Source organism: Fistularia commersonii, chromosome 4, assembly GCF_037954325.1.
Source record: "Fistularia commersonii isolate RoL2024-O1a breed Wild chromosome 4, RoL_Fcom_v1.0, whole genome shotgun sequence".
Classification (NCBI taxonomy): domain Eukaryota; kingdom Metazoa; phylum Chordata; class Actinopteri; order Syngnathiformes; family Fistulariidae; genus Fistularia; species Fistularia commersonii.
Window position 1 is genome coordinate 17229557 of NC_141287.1, and position 22675 is coordinate 17252231.

The following is a 22675-nucleotide window of genomic DNA, read 5'->3' on the forward strand; positions in this document are numbered from 1 at the left end:
GGGGCCACAGTGAATCATCAGCCCCTCATCATCAGCTCTCTTTTCTGCATCCTCCTCTTTCACACCAATGAAAAACATGTTGTTTCACTTCATCTATTAACTTCGTCTTTGGTTTTCCTGTCGTTGTTGTAAATGTGACTTAACGTCCCTTTAATCCAAATACCGCTAAAACTGTACTCCACCTCGAAGGTGGAAACAACTGACAAAATACACTATTGTGTACATCTGTTTATTTCACAGATGTACAGTTTATTTATAGATGTGTGATGATATGTAAATGTTTATGCCACCCCAACTGCATTTCAATTGATTCTTGGGGACTAAAATAACTGTTTCTGAATCTGAATATGATACAAACAAATTCAAAGAGGGATGATGTGATTGAGAAAAAGTTATGGAGAGAAGTGTTACTGAAAGGTGGGGCCATCTGGTGGTGAATAGAAGAACGACAGGGAAAAAAGTATAAAAACCAATGATTCTTGAAGTGAAATTTTCTAAAATGCATGAATGTGTTTTGTAAAGAAAAAAATTCTACTACTCTTTTTTGTTTTTGAGACATTTGAAAAATCTATTAAGGTAAACGAAGTAGAGGTCAACCAATAAATATAAATCTCTGAGTTTCAAGCATTTCATGTAAGGCTTTAAGACAAATTACCTTAACTCAACTATTGCCTGTTTTCAATTAAATTTCATGTACAAATTTTTCTTTAAGAGTATCCCATGTGAATGTCATTGCTACATAGCTGTCCCCTGTAACAGTACCATGAAAGTACGTCTGCTGGGTTTTGTGAAATGTAATGCATTAAATGGGCTTGGTTAATATTCAACAGAATTCAAGGCACATGAGCAAATGTGATACTGATCTGTTTATTTTCCAAAGAAAGAATAACATGAGATTTATTATTTACAACCTCCTTTATTGAACCTTGTGCTTGGGTGGGATGGATTGGTGTGGCAAGCCTCTACCCTAACTATGAATATCCCTGAATGAAAAATATTAAACTAAATCAAGATTGTGAAGTGTATTCTTGAGGACTGATCTAGCAGTGAAATACATTTCCATCAATTTATTATGGTCAAATTTGCATTTTATGGACGTTCTCATATTGAGCTCAACATATTCCACTTTGTGGATAGAAGTCAAACACTGTGAACTTGTATGTTTGCCATTCTTCACTAATAGCAACCTAACATGGAAGAGACACTCCCCCAAATCAAATTTGCAAGTTTCTCTTTGAATATGACCTACCTTAGAGGATTATAAAGTATCTGCTAATATTGCACATACATTCATTCATTCATTATCTCTACCACGTGTCCTGCAGTGGGGGTCGCATTGGAACTACCGCAGCTGTCATTGGGCAAGAGTTGGGGTTCACTCTGGATTGGTCGCCAATCGATCACATATAGAGACAAAAAGCCATTCACTCTCTCATTCACACATCTCGGCATGTTACTGCCTGTTTTTGGACTGTGTGATGAAACCAGAGAGCCCGGAAGAAACCCATGCAGACATGGGGGAGAACATGCAAACGCCACACTGAAAGACGTCCCTCCCGGAAACGAACTAGTGAGCTTCTTGTTGTGAGGCAGAAGCACTAACTTCTGCATGGCTGTACCACCCACAATCTTGGACAGTAAATTAAAAAAATTTTTTTAAAAAAATAATAATATTTGTGGAGAAAATTGGGGGGATTTGTCATATATCTCCAAATTTTGTGCTGAAATATCTATTTTGTTATTTCATCTTTTGTTGTTTTTTTTTAAATGTCATATTGCGTCCTAATATGAGCTGACAATCATTAGTCAGCCAGTTGCTTCCATATGAACAAATGAAGAACCAGGGACTGGACTTTGTCACATCAGCCTCTTGTGTGAAGGTTGAACGATTACTCCTTTATTATTCTTTATGTTAATATGATACCCGCCTTTATTTTTAGACAAAAAACATCATGACAACAACGGAAGCTTCTCAAAGGCTGTTGCTAAAAAGTAATAACTAATCGCCAGCTCAGACCCCCATTACTATTTCACTTTTAGACGCTTACGTCCATCCTTGCGCATGAAAGATGCTGGAAAAATGTCCTTCCTGTAAATGATCTCAGTGAAACACATGTCTACAGTGTAATTTGACAGCCTAGGAGGATTTATTTCTTCTCATCTTCTTAAATCTGTTAAAAGTCAGCCCATACATCTTCAATAACCAAATGTCGGGATTGCAGATTCTGGCTTTTCTGAGTGGCCTGACCGGGTTGGGGGCCACGATTGGCGCCACAGTGTCCAATGAGTGGCGAGCAACTAGCCGGGCATCCTCAGTCATTACGGCCACCTGGGTGCTACAAGGTTTGTGGAACAATTGTGCTGGAAATGCTGTTGGAGCTTTGCATTGCAGACCACATCACACAATCTTGGCACTGGAAGGTAAGTGTTTTTTTACATCCTCAAGAAACTTGTGACACTATCAGGATAATCAAACACCTGAACTTCGTTTTAGCCTCGATTTGTTTGGAGTTGCATTCTAGAAAATGTAGGCAGCTAAAATAACAAAGGAGTGTGAATAAATGAATAAATGTGAATTACGTACACAGTAAGGGATCAATAAACAGCCAAAAAAGGGTAATTGTTAGGAAGATCCTTTGTCACAAAAGACAAAACAATTCCACAATGACAACAAGAGGATTCATCTTGCGAAAGCACAAAAAAATTACGAATGCTCATCTCTTTCATGGGGAAACAGTATATCTAGTAGTTAAGATATACACAACTGATTTATGGTTTATTTCAGAAATTGTGATTTTTTTTTTTTATATAAAATGCCCCTAATGGATAGCAATGAAATAATTCCTAAAGTAAAGGAATCAACTTCTAATGGGCCTTGCTGATAGACATGAAGAATCCATCAGAAATGCATGCATATAATTAAGACTGAACAGTTATATTAATCCATCTGTTACAGATTTTACTGTATTCAAGAATGTGAATTATGTGGGGTATTTGAAAAAAAAAAAGTCATTTATATATTTTACGGGAATATTAATGATGCCATTTCGGCTATAACACAGGACAAATCAATTGTTTTATAGCTATAATTAATAAGTCTCACAGAAAGTCAAGAATGCAAAGAGATAGTGTGTCAGAGCGAGAAGTCTCTGTCTCTGTATATTGTAACTGTAGTTTGAAAAGGGCACATGAATGTATCGCTTAACTTCGATATTGAAGAAACAGGGTTTTTTGATTTCTAATAAACATTCTTTTCTTTCTGTTCTTATGTAAAGTTTGACTGATTATTTCTTAATGAATTACATGATCGCTCAAAAAAAGCTTTTGAAAAAATACCAACAATACTGGTAAAGCCTTGGGATTTTTTTTTTATTTTCTTATTTAAAAAAAAATCATGACTCATTAATTGCATAATATTCAAATCCACAAGATGGAGCTCTGATTTCAATTTTTAAACTTCAGTAAGATTTTGCTTTGGGTTCAATCTAGGGTTTTCTTGTCTCACTAATTTCAAGAATTCAGAATCAATCCAGCGTTTCTCTGCAAGATCTTGTTTCCTATCGTTGCTGACACATCGCTGCAGGGGACAAAGTGCCAATAAATCCTGTGAGGCTGAGCTGGCGGTGAATATTAATCAGACAAAGTGTGACACATTCACTTGCATCTGGTCATGAATAACATACTCAAATATCCAGGTATGCCAAAAAGACATGAAACATTGACAAGAAACTGTATATAATATATACACACACACACAAATATACATATGTATATATAATGTTAGATAAACAAACGTGTGTATGAGTGCATGAGCAAGTTTCCACTCATCAGTGCCGTTATTTGGTTTCTTTATTAAGTGGAGCGGAATTTATATTTAACTTAATTCCCTGTAATCAGCATTGTTTTTCTCAATTTTAGTCAGTTATTTTCCCATTTCGGTAACCAAGTTATCTATTAATCAGAGTAGTGAGTGAATGCTTATGTAATATGCCCACGTGAAGTCACAGCAACCAGGACATTATGCAGTTTCCTCCTTTAATTTTGAACATCATTATGAGCACCATCGCCAAATGTCCGCCGCCCAGAAGTTTGAAGTCTCTTATCATGTTAGGTTGTGAGTCAAAGTGACGTGAAGCCCCGCAGGTGGGTCGCAGGAAAGCCATTGGTCAACGGGTAAAGGTGCTAACTCCTCCCGAAGGAATAGAACAGTCCACAACACATTAACTATCAATCGCAGCCCATCCATTGAACAACTCAATTACGTACCACAGAGGGTTCACGGCACAGTGGGAGCAGCATGATTCAGGAGATCCTAGCTTTTATTTTAGCCACCACAGGATGGGTGCTGGTGTCCTCAACATTGCCGACAGACTACTGGAAAGTGTCTTCACTCGACGGGACGATCATCACCACGGCCACAATGTGGTCAAACCTCTGGAAAACCTGTGTCACTGATTCAACAGGAGTCTCCAACTGCAAAGACTTTCCCTCAATGCTGGCACTGGATGGTCAGCTCTTTCTCTCTTGATGGATCCTTAGGGTTTTTTTTTTTCCTTTAGATTGTACCTCTTTCTTGAGTTTTTTTTTTTTTTAATTTCAGTCATGTTGACTGATTGCTCTGTTTTTGCTTCTCACTTAAATAGGTGTTATTTAATCACTGCATTTTTTTTAAACTATCGATTCACCCGTAGTCTCTTGGCGACACGTTTTAATTCATTTGGCTGATTTATTGAGGACAATTTCTTGAACTAATAGTTATCCTAAAGCCTAATGCCAGTCTCCCAGGAACAACTCATTTACCTTCAAATAGGTCAATGTTTAGCCCCAGTTCTCAAAGTTTGAAAGCTATAAAGGAGATTTACTTGGAGCCTCGGGCAATTTCTACCACCGCTGACTAGTTTCACGGGTTAACTTTGAAGGTAATATTTGCCTCGACATCACGTCTGAGCGGCATATTTCATACCACAACGGTCAATCTCAACTGTGCGGACACCGAAAACAATTAGCGTTTTCTGTGACAAATCGCATTTCAGGCTTTATGTGTAAATTAGCGGACTAAGTGACCTTGCAAAGCGCAGATGAGAGCGAGATCTATTCCTGACTGCATTAAAATGACCTCTAGTTGTATTTTTGCAGGTTACATCCAAGCCTGCAGGGGTTTGATGATTGCTGCTGTCTGCCTGGGTTTTTTCGGTACTGTATTTGCCCTTGTTGGAATGAAATGCACTAAAATTGGAGGAACTGACAAAAGCAAGGCTCGGATTGCTTGCTTTGCAGGGGTGAATTTCATTCTCAGTGGTAAGTATGGGGGCGTAATAGCATTATGCATTAAAAAAAAGTGTTTTTTAGCACTAATTTATTGTAATTGTTCTTGTTCTCCGTAGGCCTCTGCTCACTGTCGGCATGCTCCCTCTATGCACACCGCATAACGTCAGAGTTTTTCGACCCCATGTTTATCGCACAGAAGTGAGCTCTGGGTAGAATTCATAGCTTAATATAACTCAGATAAACATACTTAAACATATTGACATTAAGTGCTGCGCTTCGTCTTCAGGTATGAGCTCGGAGCCGCACTCTTCATCGGCTGGGCAGGTTCAGTACTTTGTATTCTCGGAGGCGGAACCCTCTGCTTCTCCACCGCAGACTGTTCCAAGAAAAGGTTTGTATCACTAACACGTACCGGGTTTATATTATACAGAAGGTACATGTTGTAAATTGACCAACCAACTGTATCTGTCAGTTTGGCTGGATGATACCTGTGATTTTTGATGATTAATCTGTATTCTGTCTCTTTGTAGCCGCAGTCAGGCAAGCAATATCTACAAAGGTGCTGCCTCACATTCCCATATCTCCTCTTACCCAAGGGGGCAGACAAAGTCTATAAACCAGAGGCTGCCGCAAGACTACAGCAACTCCTCCAGGATGCCACACTTTGATAAGAATGCATATGTGTAAAGGATGTGAATATTAAAAGGCACTGGTGTGTCACACAAGATACTGTAACTAAAAAGATGCAGCGCACTGAGTGAAACATGGGGCTTCTGTCTCACAGCAAGGGGATTTGCTCATATTGATTTGTGACTTAGTGTGAATTAAGTTTGAAATCTTGGCATGTTTCTTCCAGGGGCATGGATTTAAAAATATATGATCCGAGAGTCGTGTGGGTCCTGGGGATTTCTATTTCCCTTTCAGAAGATAACTTGTATGTAGCTGTTTTTATGAAGCAGCAACATCAAAAACATTTGTTTTTGAAATGTACTATTTTGTACTTTTTGAAGCTGTATATATCAAATTTATATTTAAAAAAAAGTTTAATGTTTTCTTATTTATTCGCTTTGTTGGTTAAAGCAGGGTCTTTCACACATTTACCAAAATTCTTCATGGTGTTTGACTGTAATAAAAACTATCAAAAACAGTGTAAAACCCCAAGTGCTCTTGATTTCCACAACATAATCATTAACTACGGTTTCGGAAAATAAAAAAAAACTTAAAGGATGTAAAATGGGCTGCATCATTGTTTCTGTGAGTCCTAGACAATATGATGTATTAACTGGCCCCTTTTGGAAAGAGTAGATATATGGAAGTAAAACAAATAAGAATTGTGTATTCTATCTTCCTTTTTTGTTTCTGGATGATGTCACAGGTGAATCGCCAGCAGGTCTGATGTGGGCAAGACTTTGCCATTTGAATTTCTCTTGTTTCTCTGAAGGAAAATACCCACTTCAACTTTTTTGCGGGTCGTCTGATAATATGCCGAAATGAGAAAATGCTAAAAAAAAAAAAAAGACACAGAAAATAATTCAAAATTTGTCACATGACAAAAAATAAGCTATATGGTGAAAATGAGTTCAAATGGTCGGCGCACTCCCTCGTGTTTACAGTAAACCTCTCGCACATGGACACAACACCCTCATCAACCCAAATGATACAGAGTGCAAACACACTGTCATCCTGCCGACTCCACTTCCACAAATGAAGGCGACTGTTCGGACCACAGTCAGAAAGTGTTAGTAGACCTTGTTGGACTTACACAAACTCTGCAGCGCAGGCACATTTATCTATTGTTACCAGAAATGAGGAAACGTCTGATTCAAATAATTGGCTTCTTGATCTCATCGCTGGGCTGGCTGTTCATACTATGCACCATGGCAATGGACTTTTGGAGAATCACCCAACTAGGAGGCCAAGGGGGATCCTTCATCATCAGGGTGGCCTGGTATTGGTCAAACCTGTGGAAGGACTGTTTTACTGATTCTACAGCAGTGACAAACTGTCGAGACTTCCCCGTGCTCTGGAGCGTCACCCGTAAGTGATCGACAGTAGAAACGTCACACCTATCTTAGCAGTGACACCTCGAGTGTGTTCGCTCTTCATGTGCGAAAAGATGTTCTGGGTGAGTCAGAAGATTGGTAAAATGTAAAAATGATTAAGACCAGAAAATGGACACCTGACGGTTGAGTGCTAGAAACATTTTTCTTCAAATCTACAAGGTGTGCTTTTAAGATATTGGATCTTGAATCTTTACATTAGACCGAGTTAAAAGTAGTTAATTTAATTATTTTTTTCTTTTTCTTTCATTGTTTCTGTGTCTGGCAGCTTTCATCCAAGGAGTCCGTGGATTGCTCATGTGCGGGTTGACGTTGGGATTTATCGCTGTAATACTGTGCTTTGTTGGAATGGAGTGCACTTTCATTGGCGGAGGAGAGAAAACCAAGGACAAAATGCTTCTTGCTGGATCCGTGTTTCATTTCGCAGGTGGTGAGTAAACAGCACACTCCATGTCCGTCTCTTTAAATGACAGAGATGTTTTGCCCTCATTCTGCTGTGGTATCAACGAAACCTCTGCACACAGGTGTGTCAGATATTTCTGGCTACTGCTTATACATCAACAGGATTGCCAGAACAAGCTTTGCACAAAGTTTAGCACCAGGAGTTTTAAGGTAATGTGTCATTAATTAATAGAGCTCAACTAATATTTAACTTATCTCGTTTCATTTCTTGATATTAGTCTCTCACAGATATAAACCGTCTCACCTCATATTAATGTCAAAATTTTATTGATTGAACATTAAAAACCAATTTGTTTACCAGCTTAACTCTCACATTTTGACAATAATATTTGGGCTAATGGTGGCAACCACTTTCATTTGGTATATTAATGACATTTTATTTTATTTTCAAATTTCCCATTTATTTATATAAAGCAGACTGAATAATGTCTTTTGTTCTAAATTGGTATAGGTATGACTTGGGACCCCCCATTTTTCTCGGATTGGTGGGATGTTTTTTAATCCTTCTTGGTGCTATATTTTACACTGTCACAGTCTGGAAAGTCATTTTTCCACAAAGGTAAATATACTGTAAATTTATCTGATATTTACATCGCATGTCCTTTTATCGCTGCTGTCAACCCAAATGACTCATTTAAGGTTGTTTCATTTCCAGTACAGCGGTATATTCATATGGAGCAGGTACATACATGGTTCCCCGCTCCAGAGAAAGAACCCTCTACAGTGGATACTACCGACCCTACCGACAGTACAGTGCTTACAGTGGCTCAGGAAGGTCCGGCAACTCCAAAGTGTCAGAGATTTCCAAGACAACACCAGAAAAAATGTCAGATAGAGATGCATTTGTCTAGTTTCTTGAAACCTGTGTATATAGATATTTTTCTTATAGGACAAATAGATAAACCCTAGTCAGCAGATAAATACAATAAAGGCAAAAAAAATTAAAAAGTAGGTTCTCTATGTATTGCACTTTGCATATGTATAACTGAGATGTATTATTTTGTGCGTTAATATCGTTTTGGCCAAAACAGACCATATCCTGTATCTAGTGAACTTTTTTTGTTGAATATATGATATGTGAAATTAAAAGTGACCAACTGGGAAATGTTCAAATTATTTTAATGGATAATAAAATTTTTAATTTACCAGAGTAATAAATTGTTTCTATCGCTCTTCTTGGCACATGATAACCTACCTTTCAACAGTGATACTTTTACTTTACGAGATCGTCTTGGTGTTTATGTCAGTGCAGACTTCACTTGAAAGGTTTTTTTTTACTGTGATTAAGTAACCTTATGCATATTATAGAAGCAACGACAATACAAAGAAATACATGATAATGAACCAAGAAGAAATTACACACAACTATCATTTAAATTAGATAATCTTTGAGTTGACAGAAATTCAAACTGCTGTTATAGGTTTAATTTATCAACAAGAAAATTTAAGCAACTGAATATTGCGGTTTATGACACTGCCAAATGAATAACCTGGATCCTTATGGTTAATATATTTTCCTCATGTCTTAATTTACTCAACTTTTAACCCCCCAAAATGTCGTGTTGGATCTTATTTCTAAGTGTGTTTGTAATTGTGATGAAAGCTCATACGGTTTTATTTTACCTCTCAAGAGCTGTGAAAGCAAATGATGTAACATTAATGATCAAATAATAATTCGATTGAGACTGAATATTTTCACACCTTGAGGACAACAATACCTTAACATCTAATTATCAATTTTTGTTTCAATCAAATTGTCTATAGACCTTAGACAGACCTTAAACAGACCTGAACACTTCACTCTCTGCAACTGATTCTAAATCTGATAATATTTCTGAATATGTCATGAAGTTAAAAATGCAAAAATAATCGTAAAAATGTAATGTCATATAGATGATAATTAATGTATCTTATACTGAGCTAGTTTGTATAGCCACCATTCACAATGGGCTGCAGTCCCTCTGTGAAATTGTTGATTTTACAAAAACATATTTGTGCTGTGTTAATTGTCCCGACCTTTCTGCTGATATTTATTTCTTTTCAATACAGCTTTTTATCTTGCTTCTTTCTGTGCTTTTTAATGGTCTACATATTTTCAATTCTTTGGGGATGACGCTCTAATGGAAAATTGTATTCTTTTGTGTTATGTCGGTGGGCTTAGTGATATGTTGTTATCATGGCCACCTGCACTTTTGTTTCAAAAACCATACAAACCAAAAACCTCTTAATACCACTCTTTGTATTTCCTTTTTAAACAGCAAGAGGGAAAAAGTTAACGAATCTGAACTAAAACAACCGAAGGAGGCTCCATGATGTGATACCATATCATGCCAACAACAAACACACGAGGGAGGGGGGTGACCTTCACAAAACACAGGAAACAGTTCAAGGCAAAATACTGGAAGATGTACACAAACATCACTGGTGTGCATTTCAGTGTGTTTCAGTGTGCGCACACGTGTCTTGGTGGATCCTCAATTACCCTGTTCCACAAAGGTGTACTGCTGTTCACAAGCTTCAACACTGACAGGATTTGCCTTTTTCTGTGTCTGGCTGTATCAAGTGCAAGACAAGCATGAGTTACAGGACCGTGGTGATGTATATGGAGATCGGCTGCTTTGTGATCTGCGTGTCCGGATGGATCCTGGTCTGTTCGACAATGCCCACAGAAATTTGGACTTGGTCTGAGGTTGACAGCATAGTTTTAACTACATCTAACTACTTCTCCAACTTGTGGAAGGACTGTATATCGGATTCAACTGGGGTCTCTGACTGCAAAGGAATACCGTCAATGCTCGCACTTAATTGTAAGTAATCTATGTACAGTATAACAGACACAACTAATAGGTATATGTCATGTCACTAAATTTTGTTTTGCTTCTATGTAACAGGGGACATTCACATGTGTCGTGCTCTCATCATCATTGCCATTATATTGGCATTCTTTGGTTCAGTTCTCGTCCTAGTGGGAATGAAGTGCACAAAGATCGGCGGAACAGAGGTTGTTAATGCAAAAGTGACCTTTGCCGGGGGGATGAACTACCTTATTGGAGGTAAAGTAAGAAGTGACTGTGAATTACCATTCATAAGAGGTCATATTGTAAACATAAAGAAATATGTATACTTGGTTTCAGGTATGTGTTCTATGGTTGCTTTCTCCTATTATGGCAACAAAATAAGAGCTGAATTTCAGGACCCAAATTTCAAAGCACAGAAGTAAGAGCATTTGTGACCTTTCAAGTTTGCAAAAAAAAAAAAGAACAGCAACATTCACGTGGGGGTTAATGAGGGCAAAGTTGTGAATTAATCTGTTTATTTGTTCTTTCCAGGTTTGAAATAGGTGTCGGTGTGTTTATTGGCTGGGGGGGCTCGACTTTACTCGTCGTGGGAGGTCTCATTTACAGTATCTTTGCAGGAAGGGAAGGGTTTAAATCAAGGTAATATTTGATTAATCTTTTGATATTTTGTACTCTATTTTCACACTCTTTTTTTGAAATAAACAATAAAGACGTATTTTAATTTTCAAACACGCAGCTCAAAAAGTTACCCTGCTCAACGATTTGCTGATGCCTATACAGTCGTCCCAACAAAGAACAGCCTTGTGTCGCTGGCTCAGACGAGAACTGAGAATGGAAAGTCGATGAACTCGAGTAACAGCGGCAGCAGCACTATCTCAGGGATTACCAGCTCTACCACCTCTTCATCTACAAATTCATATGTATGACCTGCAATCGCAAAAACAGTATTTTTGTGTCTCTGGACCCTTACGAAAGTAGTTTAGAAGACCAACTTTTACTCCATTGTAAGCAATTTTGTATTAATTTGGAATAGGGCACAGTAGAAGCTTAGTTAGACATGCCACTGCGTCCTTAATAAAGAGATTAATTGCATATTCTTCTTCTTCTTATTATTATTATTACAATGATTGTCATTGTTTGTGTGTGTTTGTGTGCCAGGCCATATTCTCTGATACTTCTCGATCCTTTTATCAACAAAAGATAGCACCTTTGTGGTTCCATAGTGTAGTGGTCATCACGTCTGCTTTACACGCAGAAGGTCCTGGGTTCAATCCCCAGTGGAACCAACAAAATCATTATGTTCTTGCAAGAATGACACACATGATTTGCAGTGCAGGATTCTAAATAATTGATGTTCCAATGTCTTTTTTTGATAGAATCTTTGGGGTTTTGTTTGGTAAATGTAATTGTAGCATTTTTACAATAAGGTAGTGATCCTTAAACTAAATTATATATCCAACAAAATACATTGTGTAGAATTAATGTGTAAATTTCAAAATGCATTTACTTCTTTATATCTAATGATTAGAACAATATTTATTCATAAGCACACTAAATCATGCATTCACTCGATGCTTGAAAAGTTTTGTTCTATATTTGGATATTTTTGCACTGACTTTTACAGAAGCTCAGTACAACATAATCAACCATAACCGACATCCCTACGTCCTCAAGCATTTGCAGTCAAATCTATTACCATAATACCCCTCATTACTCATTGTTTTCATATATTTGTAATACCAGCTGCTGAATAAAATCTTAAGGCAATGGATGGTTTCACCTTTCTGAATAATTGTCATAACCCAAGAAAAATAGCAGCTCCCGTCCCTTCACGTTGCGATCCCTTATTGGTGTTTTTGCACATGAGGCTCTGCTCCGTGTTTTCTCGTTGTAAATAAATCAGAATTTGACTTCAAATATAGCTGATGTCACCAATCTTTTAAACCTTGATTTTACTCCCAGATTGTGCACACTTCTTATTTCTGCAAACATACATTCAACAGCAGGAGATATTTGTCCCTGACAGGAGGGAAATTGAGAAAAATTAATATTGCTGATTCATGTCTGACCAAATCTAACCAAAAACAAATGACACATGTGAACACATCTTTAAAAACGAAGTATTTAAAATGTTGACTTGCCATTGGAACTGGCAGCGGGACTGTAAATCCGCGTGCTCGTGTGCTCGTGCACGCCTCCAACCTTGTGCTGCCGTGGCTCCTCGCTGTTGATCCGGCGGCGGGGGGCGGGGTCTTCCCAGCGAGCCATCCAATCAGCGTTACCCACGACCGGCGCTCGAGTTCGCCGCTCGGCCGTGGTCCCTGCTGAGAGCTCGGAGGCAATGCTGACTAGCTGTCAACACATGGGACCTCTTCGAATTAGGCGACATATAAGTTAAAATTTAATATTTAGAGGGGCGCAACGACTTAGGACGTGTTTTAAGTAAAACCAGCCATGGTTTCAATCGACCAAATAGCTCACAGTGTGTTGACTTACGTCCCCTATGTTCTTGTTTTGATTTACATGCGACACGAAGGTAAGAAACTACATGAAGGAAAACGAATGCTAATAACCGGTCATTCACTTCACCAGTTTTACCTTACTTAACTTACTGTGGTGTGTTAGCAGTAATTTATCTGATATCTGTGGATCTACCCAAGGCTACAGTTAGCTTATTGATAACTCTGTTAGCATACACCAGCCAATTTCTCATTAGCAGTTTGTGAGTCCAAGCTGTGGGTAGGTATCTTCAAAGTACATTTAATTATATCAAGATAAAAGCATTATTTTACCCGTGATTGTCCCTGTTGGTCGTTCAGCACAGTAAGAGAAAGCAGAAGAAACAAGGTTATATGTTGTATTATTATGAACCTGGTTAAAAGCATGTGTATGTGTGTGTTTCAGGGGTGAAATGTGGCCAAGAAGGAAGTGTGGACAATCATATGGAGATGGGCAAGAAACTGCTGGCAGCTGGACAGCTAGCTGATGCCCTCTCGCATTTCCATGCTGCTGTGGGTAAGAAATACACTTTTTGGAAGAGGTTACTTCATTGTAAGTGGGCTTTGTAATGTATATTTATATTCATCATTTCCTGCTGTCTTATCAGATGGTGATTCCAAGAATTACTTGGCCTACTACAGGAGAGCTACCGTATATCTAGCAATGGGAAAATCAAAATCAGCACTGCCAGATTTGAGTCGGGTTATTGAACTCAAACCTGACTTCACATCTGTGAGTGGTTTTTAGTGCATAATTTGGCAATACATGTATAATGCAGGCTCCCAGGATCAAATGCATTTAATTTTAGCTATCTTTCAACAGGCACGTATGCAAAGGGGAAATGTGCTCCTGAAGCAGGGGAGACTTGATGAAGCTGAAAGTGACTTTAAGAAGGTGGTAAGTTCCACTTGATATTAAGCAATCTCAAGCAAGAAAATTACCCTGGTGGCTGATTTTCTGGTTGGAGAAATGTTTTCAAATCATCACCATTACTTCTTTCTTTCTTTCTTTCAAATTTACAGTTGGCACAGAGAATACGATTAGACAGATGAAGTTGATTGGCTGTGGTGACCCCTGAAGTCTTTTGCAATATGTAACTTTAAAGGCCAGGCTCAACTATTCAAAGACAGTTGCAATCAGATGTGCGACTCAAGATCTTTTAGAACAGGATGAACCTGGCCTTAAGTTATGTGATGATGATAATATAAATGCCATTGAATGAACACTGTATTGTGCCTTCAAGAAATCCTTTTGAGGTGCTTTTTAAAATAGAATCACCATTTCATAGGAAGGTTTTACAAATCTACCAGAGGGTGTGAATGTGCTAAGGTTTTTTTGGTTTTAGTTGTTCAATTCCACTTTAATGTGTTGTTGTGGATATCCTTCGTTTCTCTCAGGTGGTTGAAGGCAGAGCGTGCCACTCTGTGTCAAAGACATATGGTTTGTCTGTAGACCTTGTGGTCTGTATTTCTTTGCCATTGCAACCCAATGCATTTTAATATAGTATTACATATGTAGGTTGGACATCAGTCCTGTTTAAGTTCATTATCTCTCTGAGTCCCAAACAGTGTTGTCATTTTGAATTGTTTATGTACAAGTCCCTTGAGAATGTTCAGCTTAACTCAAGGAAATGCTATGGAAACCACTATTCTGGCAGTTACTTAATGGCAGATCTCAGGGTAATGAGGGTTGGCAAAAGCATACACCTGCAAGGCATTAATAACAGCAGTATGCTTTAATGTTCAACCTCTGGTGGCTAATGAATGGATACAATAAGCCACAGGCCTTTGGAATTGAAATTTAAGTCCAGCACCTGCTGCTTCAATGGACCGGAATACTGACCAAATGTAATTCATCATATTCATGCATTTCCCTCGTTGAGCTGAGCTTGCAGCGAACAGTAAAGGGCAGCCAGCTCTTTGTTGTGGGTGTGCCTTTTGGTCAGACTGGTCTTGTGAATAGCGTGACTTCCATGATCAGAATAATCGTAGCATCATTTGTAAAGGAAATACTAAGCCCTGCTGAGATATGCATCAGTTTCAAGAAGCAAAGGGGGTACAAATATCTTTGAAATATAAGGCCCAGGTTCAGTTTTTTCCAGACCTCATCATACTCAATGCAAGCCTCCCTCTTATTAGTCTTTCTCCTCCAGTTGCAATAATATATGACCACGATTTCTTGATACTTTCTGCTTTGTTGCAGCTAAATTCCAGACCCAATGAGAAAGAAGAGAATGAAGCCCACAATCAGCTGATAAAGTCTGATGAAATCCAGCGGCTAGTGGCCCAGGCTCACAGTAGCTTCAACAGCAAAGATTACATGACAGCTGCTGCCAACCTTGACTCTATCATTGAGGTAAGAGTGGCACCTTGTCAGCATGCCTCATTTTCCCAATTACTTTTAAACATGTATTGTTTGCTTGTTACAGACCTGCGTTTGGGATGTGACCTCACGTGAGATGAGAGCAGAGTGTTTAATTCAGATGGGAGAGATGAGGAAGGCCATCAACGACCTTAAAGTTTGCTCAAAGTTAAAGAACGATAATACTGAGGCTTTCTACAAACTCAGCACCATTCATTATAACCTCGGAGACCATGAAATGTCCCTCAAGTAAGACCAAAAGTCAGTTTGGTTTCAGAAAGCATGATATGCATTTGTTATATACTAGTGTATACTACTGCAAGGTGTTCTTGTGATTTATTTATTTATTTTTATATATATTTTTTCCACCCCCACACACACACTTGATACAGGTTAGGAATGTGGCACAAACATGTGATATGGCTAACATTAAATCATGTTTTAAACCTACCTGCCTTTAATTTTTGCCTTCCTCCTCTGATCTGTAGTGAAGTGCGTGAATGCCTGAAGCTGGATCCAGATCACAAGCAGTGCTACAGCCATTACAAGCAGGTCAAGAAGCTCAATAAGCAGATCCAGACTGCCGAGGGACTCATCCAAGAGCAGAGGTGTGTATGTGTGTGTATGTGTGTGTATGTATGCGTGTGTCTGCCCTTGCATTTCTGTCCCTGTAAATATATAATGACATTGAGGCACTTAAATTCTGTCTTAATGTAAATGGATGTCATAACATATTTGAGACACATGGAATACCACTTTTAAAAGACAAAACAGAACTGCCTGGATTTTTTTTTTTTTGACTGCCACGTCGCCTTCTGCTGTGAGTGACCAAATGCTGACACACCTATCTGCACTTTAGGTATGAAGACGCAGTCAGCAAATATGAGGCAGTGATGAAGACCGAGCCCAATGTTCTCCATTTTTCTATACTTGCCAAGGAGCGCATCTGTTATGCGTTGGCACAGGTAGGGCCCCCAACCCCTCCCACTGCTTAAGATGCAGTAACTGATGTATAAGGCAGTATATTCTATTGCCATTTTTGCACTCTTATTTTGAGCAGAGCCAGCAAGCCACCAGAGCCATCTCAGTGTGTAGTGAGGTCCTTCAATCAGATCCAGACAACATGAATGTGCTAAAGAGCAGGGCCGAGGCCTACATCCAAGAACAACTGTATGAGGAAGGTAAGCCTGAGCACTTTTAAAGCATTTAAGCTTGTTTTTCTTTCTGTTTTCATTTTCAAAATAATTTTGCTTTTATCTTCCATCCATCCTGTTCCAGTAGGGACTTTATCATACAATTTAGACAATCAATAGTGACATTTTAGAACAAATAGAGGTGTAATGGATATCAAATGTTTGCCCCGAGAATAGATTTACCGGATTACCCTCCCCAATTTTTTGACAATATTCTGCCCATTGTTTTATGATCATTTACATCTGAGGAAAACCACTTAAATGAAATAAAAATACATGACACATTTGTATGTTTTTATAAGCCAATATTTTAAACACATAAGGCTCAACTAATTGCTGTCATAACACTAGTCTGACACAAGGGGTCCTTAAAAGTCTACCTATGTACAAGGAAACTTACTTTTTTTAATCAAAGACGCATCATGTAATTCTTTCGATTGTTTTATTAAAGAAAACTGAAATAAATGTAATTGGGCGAGAGTTACATAACATTGTGTGATTACGGAATGCAAGCCTCGTTACCACATTTTTTGTAACAACCAAATCATCACATTACATCAATAACAGCAAAATCAGAATTACTAGTAGGCGTGTACTTACCTTCGTATTTATTTTGTATCATTCCTAAAATCAAATGAGGTATACGTACAGAAATAAACAAGGTCTGGTGAAATCAGGCAGTAGTGTTGTCCCTCACTGATGATTGAACCATGCAGAATGCAGAATTTTATATAATTAGCTTGTAAAGAGAGTCCTCTTTCCACAGCAGTGCCAAAACACATGTGGACACACAGCACTCTCCATCTTAGTAAAGCCAATGCCAGCAGTGCAGGCCTTTTCCTATCTGTTGTAAAAGCGCAGAACTTCTAATGATGGCAGATGGTGAAATCCCCAGGAATATTTCTCCCCCACCTATCATTCTCCCTGTCCTCTGCTGTTTGGTTACTCTGGCATAAACAACTGATGAATGTATTTAGAAAATTTCCTCATTCTGCTTCATGACTCTCCTTCAGAGTGGTTGACATTTAAAGTAAACCACTGATGCGTTTGTGTACAGAACGCGTGTGCTGTTACGCGAGTTCAGTACATGTATATAGTTCGTACATATGTGGAAGATATAAAGCTGTTGTTCCCTCTGTTTGTGACATGAAATAACAATTATTGACAATATATACCTTTCACATTTTGATCAATATATGCACAAAAAGTGAACTAACAGGCACCTGCCCCTGTCTGACAAAAACTATCAAAGTAAAGCTAGTTTTACCCATTTCAAGTTACTACTTTGTTAGCAGTACAGACACATTTAGCTATTTTCTTCTTTATTTGGATAATGTGAAATTAACACAATACTGCATGCCAATATAACTATGCATAGAATGTAGGATTTCTACACATCCTTGGAAATCTGAAAAATAAGTGACCCCTCTAAAAGTCATAGAAAACAGATGGAAAATGAGAGACACAGCAAGTGGTCTTGGCAAATATTTGGCAAATTACATAAATGCATTGCCCTGTCAGAGCTCTCCAATCCAGATAATACTTAAAAGCGGCAAGTTATGTCACAGATTATGTTGAAATTTAAATGGTATTGCTGGTTTGCGGTGAGAGACATTTTGTTGTGATTGAAAATGTCTATTTTATTGTTACTTTGTTACTTTCGGCAGATCTTGTTGCTAACATGTCTGGTATTTGATTTTATCTGAGTATTTCACTGATCAGTCCTCAGAACAACTCCAGTTTGACAACTTAGAGCTGTAGCCCAGATAAAGCCCAACTTCTTTGCAGCATTTTCTCAGAGGTACAGGCTTCTGGTTCTTTTTTCTTAACAATTTCATTTATTTATTTAATATTACACTAAAGAATATTAAGCTGAGGCAGTCATTAGCGAAAGCGACTGCTTCTTTCTTTGACATGATCAGTTTAGAAAAGAAGAAATGCCTTGATTGTCAAATGCAATTATACTTAGAGCTCAACATCAGCGAAATTTAACCACTGCATTAAACCCATCATGGATGCACCATGAACAAAAGGCAGCTAAGGAACAGCGCCAGGGGATCAGTTAGGAGTCCAGTGTCTTGCTCAACAGCACTTCAACAGGCTAGGAGGAACCAGGAATCAAACCAGGAATGTTTAGTTCCAAGGACGACCGCTCTAACCCCTTGCCCCATGCTGCGCCTGTCACAGCCATTTAACAGTTGCCAGCGACTGCATTCTCTGTCAGTATTGAGGTATTTTCAATATACATTGTCCCTGTTAGATATTTATATCTACAAACATGGAAAATTAGTCATAGGATTAGAAATCTCAAAATCATCATTAAAAATTAGGGAATTGTGAAACACGGGATAGTAGGAAAATATCTTTGCAGTCTCCATGTCAGTTATGTTCAAATGCCATACATGAAAGCTTTAAAGAGAATCTACTATTGCATTGTTATTGTTAGAAAGTACAAAGAAAGAAAACAAGGTGCTATAGAACAAAGATGTACTGGATCCCTGAGGTGAAGCACCCAAAACCCAGACGAGCCAATACCTTCAGTTTCAGTCGACGGTTTACAATCTATTAGGCTCTTACGGTTTTATTGATCTGAAGTGCATAACCTAGAAACGCATGATTCTGAGATACCAGCCTGACGTTTAAGAGAGCAGAAAGATCCAGTTATGTCTCATCAGTTTGAGCTAGCATTGACCAAGATGTCCTTATATTCTGATGGGGTTCATCAAACGGAAGTGTCTTAACTCACATGAATATATTTTGAAAGAGCTTAAATAATACATGCATTTATCAAATCTTCAAAAGCAAGCATGTGGTGTTTGTAGAAACTCCTGGTTTTAATATTTTAAGATCCATGGGAGCTTCCTGAGACAGTGATTCTAATGTATGCGTCTTAACAGCCAGTGACAGTGTGAGACGCTAAAATATAGACAGGGATTCAGAAAATGTAACCAATTAAAATCCATGTACCGGTAATTTAGATTTTACGTTATACTCTTTGGTTTTCTGTCTTAAGACTGAAGAGCTAATATGCACTTCATTTAAAAACATTTTGATAAATTCATACACAGTGCACATTTTCTAATGCTGGACAACCATGATGTTATGCTCATTTACCCTTCCCTACTGTTTTCTGCTGGTATCATGATTGATAGCAGCAGCTTCATTAACAGTCAACAAAAGCTCTCATTTTGTCCCTAATGTCACCATCTAGATTTTTCACTGACACTAGCTGAATAGAAAAAAGGTCCCCAACATGTGATTATTTAAATAGAGAAAAAGAAAAAACATTACACAAGCCCAATTAAACTCAATTAATACCAGCCTCCCTCCAGGCATGTCAGCCTCAGTGTAATAACAGCGAGCATCCCATCCGCTTGGCAACCGCAGGAGATGATGGCTGAAGCTGTATATTGTCATTAAGTGGCATGAACACATCGACATGTGGGAACAGCAGACCCCGTGAGCTTTTGAACGATCAGACCCCATGGGGGTATTAATTCGCCTCCGAACACCTCACAGCATAAACAACCATCCGAGCTACTCAAACGTGCTCTTGCCAACAGCCCGGAGCTGATCTTAAGGTGTCGGAGCGTACTGGTCGAATAAAGTATTTTACTGCATAGAACGTTGGTTTAGAGGAGTGATCTGAAAGAAACCCGTGATGAAACGATTCATGATGAACTTCCATATTTGGTTCACAGCCTTCATTCAAGTGCATTTTAATCTATGCCACCTGAATGTCAGAGGAGAGAAATAATAGATTAAAAAATAATGAGAGAGTTAATTTGGCCTTAAATTAATGTGACAAAATGTCATATTCGATTTCTTTTGAGGTGTGTCCACATAAAGTCATACATTTGTGATAGGAAAAGAGTTGTTGAATAATTTTGTATGTCGGCGGTTAATGATTAATTGTGTTTGAGGATACATTTAAAAATGTAGGGAAACGGAAAAGAGTCGGGAAGGACTTTGAAAACGAATACAGTCTCTCCTGCTTGTCCAAAGAATTTAAAGCCAACCTTTGCTGTATTGTTCCTCATCTGGGTGAATATGACTTTGAGCACGCAAGGATTCTTGTAATTCCTCTGGCTGTAATTCACCATGTGTTTCTTCCACTGAAAGAAGGCCTTTCGTCTACTCCCGATTTATCTCACTACCTTCACCCGCATCCTTGTTTTACAGCTGTTAAGGACTATGAGGCTGCTGCCAAACACAGTGAGAACGACCGCGAAATCAAAGATAATCTGGAAAAAGCTAAGCGCCTACTCAAGCAGTCTCAGAAGCGGGATTATTATAAAATCTTGGGAGTAAAGAGGTAAGAACTGGTTACAGAATTTCATATATATTGATTTCAGGTGGTGCAGTTCAGACAGGGCAATGTAATCGCTTCTCTGGCTGGTGTTTCACAAATGGATTGTACTAGAATCTGTTTAATCAACATGTTTGGAGTCTGGAGTTCAGAGGCGTTCCTGACCATTTAAAATAGTTCAAGCTAAAGGGAGAAGAGTCGCTCCCAGTGAAGTTTATCTGCATATTTAAATCCATATTATGTTGATATAACAGATCATATATATAATATAGAATATATAATTCTGCTAATACCTGCAGTTGTTTCGAATCTATATTCCTTATGATCACAGAACTGCCGAGAAAAAAGAGATAATCAAAGCCTACAGGAAGCTGGCACAACAGTGGCATCCGGACAACTTCCAGGATCCAGAGGAGAAAAAGAAGGCAGAGAAGAAATTCATTGACATTGCTCAGGCCAAAGAGGTTCTTACAGACCCAGGTACACACCTGCAGGTTTCGTGAAAAGTCACGGAATTCCTTTTTATCGAACAAAGAAAGAAATTCATTTTAGTCTGCTGTCAAATATTGGACCTTTCTTAGCAGCCCAGGGTGGTTCAAAAACTGAATACATTGCTTTTCTTTTTTTTTGTTTGATTAGCGGAATTATTAAAATATCAATGATGTGAGTTTGTGATTAGAAAAAACCTTGCCAAAAAAGTTTCAATGTATTTCGCAGATATTTTTAAATATATTCTTTTTATAAAATTAAGTTAAAATTTGCAATATCTTTGGATGGATTCCCAGGTCACGACTCAACCACGTCACGAGAACTGTGCAAATGTTTGAGAAACTGTTAAAAGAGTTAGTCCCATGCAGCTTTGCGTCAAATTCCAGGGAACCATTGCAGACAGGGATCCATCTATGACCTGAAAGATCATATCTAACATCGATTGGAAACGAGGAGCTTATTAGTGACGAGTTTAGAATTAGTTTTTCTCTTGTTTGCCCTTGCAAAATGAATTTGTAACAGAATTAACAGTCTTTTCTGGGCAATCATTAAAAAGTAATAAAACACTTGCTTGAGGGCTTCATTTCAATTTCAGTGGGTGTACATGAATATGTATTGTGTTAGAGTTGTTCTGTGTTCACGTGTCTTTCTGTCCCGTCTTCTAGAGATGAGAACCAAGTTTGATCACGGGGAAGACCCGATGGACCCGGAGAGTCAGCAGGGTCACCATCATCATTATTCCCGTGGAGGCTTCCAAGGTTTCGATCCGTTTGGCTCTGGGTCTTTTAACTTTAAATTCAACTTCAATTAAGGACGCTCACATGCAGGAGAGGAGTTTTTTTTTTTTTTTTTTTTCCTTTCTGTTAACGGGGCAAAATACTGGCATAAGAAATGTCTGTTCTTACCAAGAGCCTCATAAAGTTGTGACTTAAATGGTGATTTGGCTACTTGCCCTTTCTCAGGTGTTGAATTTCACCACTTTAAATTCCATTCGGGGAAGGTCTTTTGCTATGCAAATAAGTAACTGCCGTCTGTGTAGCAGATGTGAACTTTAAAAGTGACATGATTCCAAAGTGATTTGTTACATCCCCCATGTATTGTATCCTCTAAATTACACATCCATTCGAAATAATTGATTTGTACATAGGTACAGTGTTATTTTTATATGAATGGAATTTTTTTCAACTGTAAATAAAGAGCTATTTATGTACATTTAATTCCTAAAGAGGAAAGTGT

At 38.3% G+C, this 22675-nt stretch overlaps 4 protein-coding genes and 1 non-coding gene across 7 annotated transcripts; all 5 read left to right on the plus strand.

The window, feature by feature from the left end:
* Positions 1-2207: 2207 nt before the first annotated feature.
* Positions 2208-6051, plus strand: LOC147234943 (claudin-10-like). The gene is made up of 5 exons (XM_086145647.1): positions 2208-2421; positions 5137-5298; positions 5385-5466; positions 5555-5659; positions 5805-6051. The coding sequence occupies exons 1-5, from the start codon at positions 2208-2210 to the stop codon at positions 5953-5955; spliced, it is 714 nt and encodes a 237-aa protein (XP_086001773.1). The 3' UTR covers positions 5956-6051.
* An 894-nt stretch (positions 6052-6945) lies between these two features.
* On the plus strand, positions 6946-8884 carry LOC147234944 (claudin-10-like). The gene is made up of 5 exons (XM_086144653.1): positions 6946-7305; positions 7597-7758; positions 7853-7940; positions 8242-8349; positions 8446-8884. Exons 1-5 carry the CDS (start codon positions 7074-7076, stop codon positions 8639-8641), a joined length of 786 nt encoding a protein of 261 aa, XP_086000779.1. The 5' UTR covers positions 6946-7073; the 3' UTR covers positions 8642-8884.
* Positions 8885-10249: 1365 nt separating this feature from the next.
* On the plus strand, positions 10250-12329 carry LOC147234945 (claudin-10-like). Of its 2 annotated transcripts, none has more exons than XM_086145645.1 (5): positions 10250-10597; positions 10682-10843; positions 10925-11006; positions 11120-11227; positions 11325-12329. In XM_086145645.1, exons 1-5 carry the CDS (start codon positions 10366-10368, stop codon positions 11512-11514), a joined length of 774 nt encoding a protein of 257 aa, XP_086001771.1. In that variant the 5' UTR covers positions 10250-10365; the 3' UTR covers positions 11515-12329. The 2 variants fall into 2 exon arrangements, with proteins under 2 accessions (XP_086001771.1, XP_086001772.1); XM_086145646.1 differs by having other exon boundaries at positions 10745-10843.
* On the plus strand, positions 11802-11874 carry trnav-uac (transfer RNA valine (anticodon UAC)). The gene has a single exon. It is a non-coding gene; the product is annotated as a tRNA-Val (tRNA).
* A 574-nt stretch (positions 12330-12903) lies between the features above and the next one.
* On the plus strand, positions 12904-22654 carry dnajc3a (DnaJ (Hsp40) homolog, subfamily C, member 3a). Of its 2 annotated transcripts, none has more exons than XM_086145657.1 (12): positions 12904-13124; positions 13493-13603; positions 13695-13819; positions 13910-13984; positions 15290-15442; positions 15516-15697; positions 15937-16056; positions 16308-16413; positions 16509-16629; positions 20824-20956; positions 21282-21430; positions 22105-22654. In XM_086145657.1, the coding sequence occupies exons 1-12, from the start codon at positions 13043-13045 to the stop codon at positions 22248-22250; spliced, it is 1503 nt and encodes a 500-aa protein (XP_086001783.1). In that variant the 5' UTR covers positions 12904-13042; the 3' UTR covers positions 22251-22654. The 2 variants fall into 2 exon arrangements, with proteins under 2 accessions (XP_086001783.1, XP_086001784.1); XM_086145658.1 differs by having other exon boundaries at positions 13910-13981.
* The last annotated feature ends 21 nt before the right edge of the window (positions 22655-22675 follow it).

What these genes read in the sequence shown, in the direction of transcription:
- LOC147234943 (XM_086145647.1), top strand. Translation starts at nt 2,208, where the DNA reads ATGTCGGGATTGCAGATTCTGGCTTTTCTGAGTGGCCTGACCGGGTTG. An exon ending in CCCATGTTTATCGCACAGAA is followed by an intron (nt 5,467 to 5,554) that starts GTGAGCTCTGGG and finishes CTTCGTCTTCAG; the next exon opens with GTATGAGCTCGGAGCCGCAC. An exon ending in GCAGACTGTTCCAAGAAAAG is followed by an intron (nt 5,660 to 5,804) that starts GTTTGTATCACT and finishes TTGTAGCCGCAG; the next exon opens with TCAGGCAAGCAATATCTACA.
- LOC147234944 (XM_086144653.1), top strand. Translation starts at nt 7,074, where the DNA reads ATGAGGAAACGTCTGATTCAAATAATTGGCTTCTTGATCTCATCGCTG. An exon ending in CGTGTTTCATTTCGCAGGTG is followed by an intron (nt 7,759 to 7,852) that starts GTGAGTAAACAG and finishes CTCTGCACACAG; the next exon opens with GTGTGTCAGATATTTCTGGC. An exon ending in AAAGTCATTTTTCCACAAAG is followed by an intron (nt 8,350 to 8,445) that starts GTAAATATACTG and finishes TTTCATTTCCAG; the next exon opens with TACAGCGGTATATTCATATG.
- LOC147234945 (XM_086145645.1), top strand. Translation starts at nt 10,366, where the DNA reads ATGAGTTACAGGACCGTGGTGATGTATATGGAGATCGGCTGCTTTGTG. An exon ending in CCAAATTTCAAAGCACAGAA is followed by an intron (nt 11,007 to 11,119) that starts GTAAGAGCATTT and finishes TGTTCTTTCCAG; the next exon opens with GTTTGAAATAGGTGTCGGTG. An exon ending in AGGGAAGGGTTTAAATCAAG is followed by an intron (nt 11,228 to 11,324) that starts GTAATATTTGAT and finishes TCAAACACGCAG; the next exon opens with CTCAAAAAGTTACCCTGCTC.
- dnajc3a (XM_086145657.1), top strand. Translation starts at nt 13,043, where the DNA reads ATGGTTTCAATCGACCAAATAGCTCACAGTGTGTTGACTTACGTCCCC. An exon ending in AAAATCTTGGGAGTAAAGAG is followed by an intron (nt 20,957 to 21,281) that starts GTAAGAACTGGT and finishes TTATGATCACAG; the next exon opens with AACTGCCGAGAAAAAAGAGA. An exon ending in AGAGGTTCTTACAGACCCAG is followed by an intron (nt 21,431 to 22,104) that starts GTACACACCTGC and finishes CCCGTCTTCTAG; the next exon opens with AGATGAGAACCAAGTTTGAT.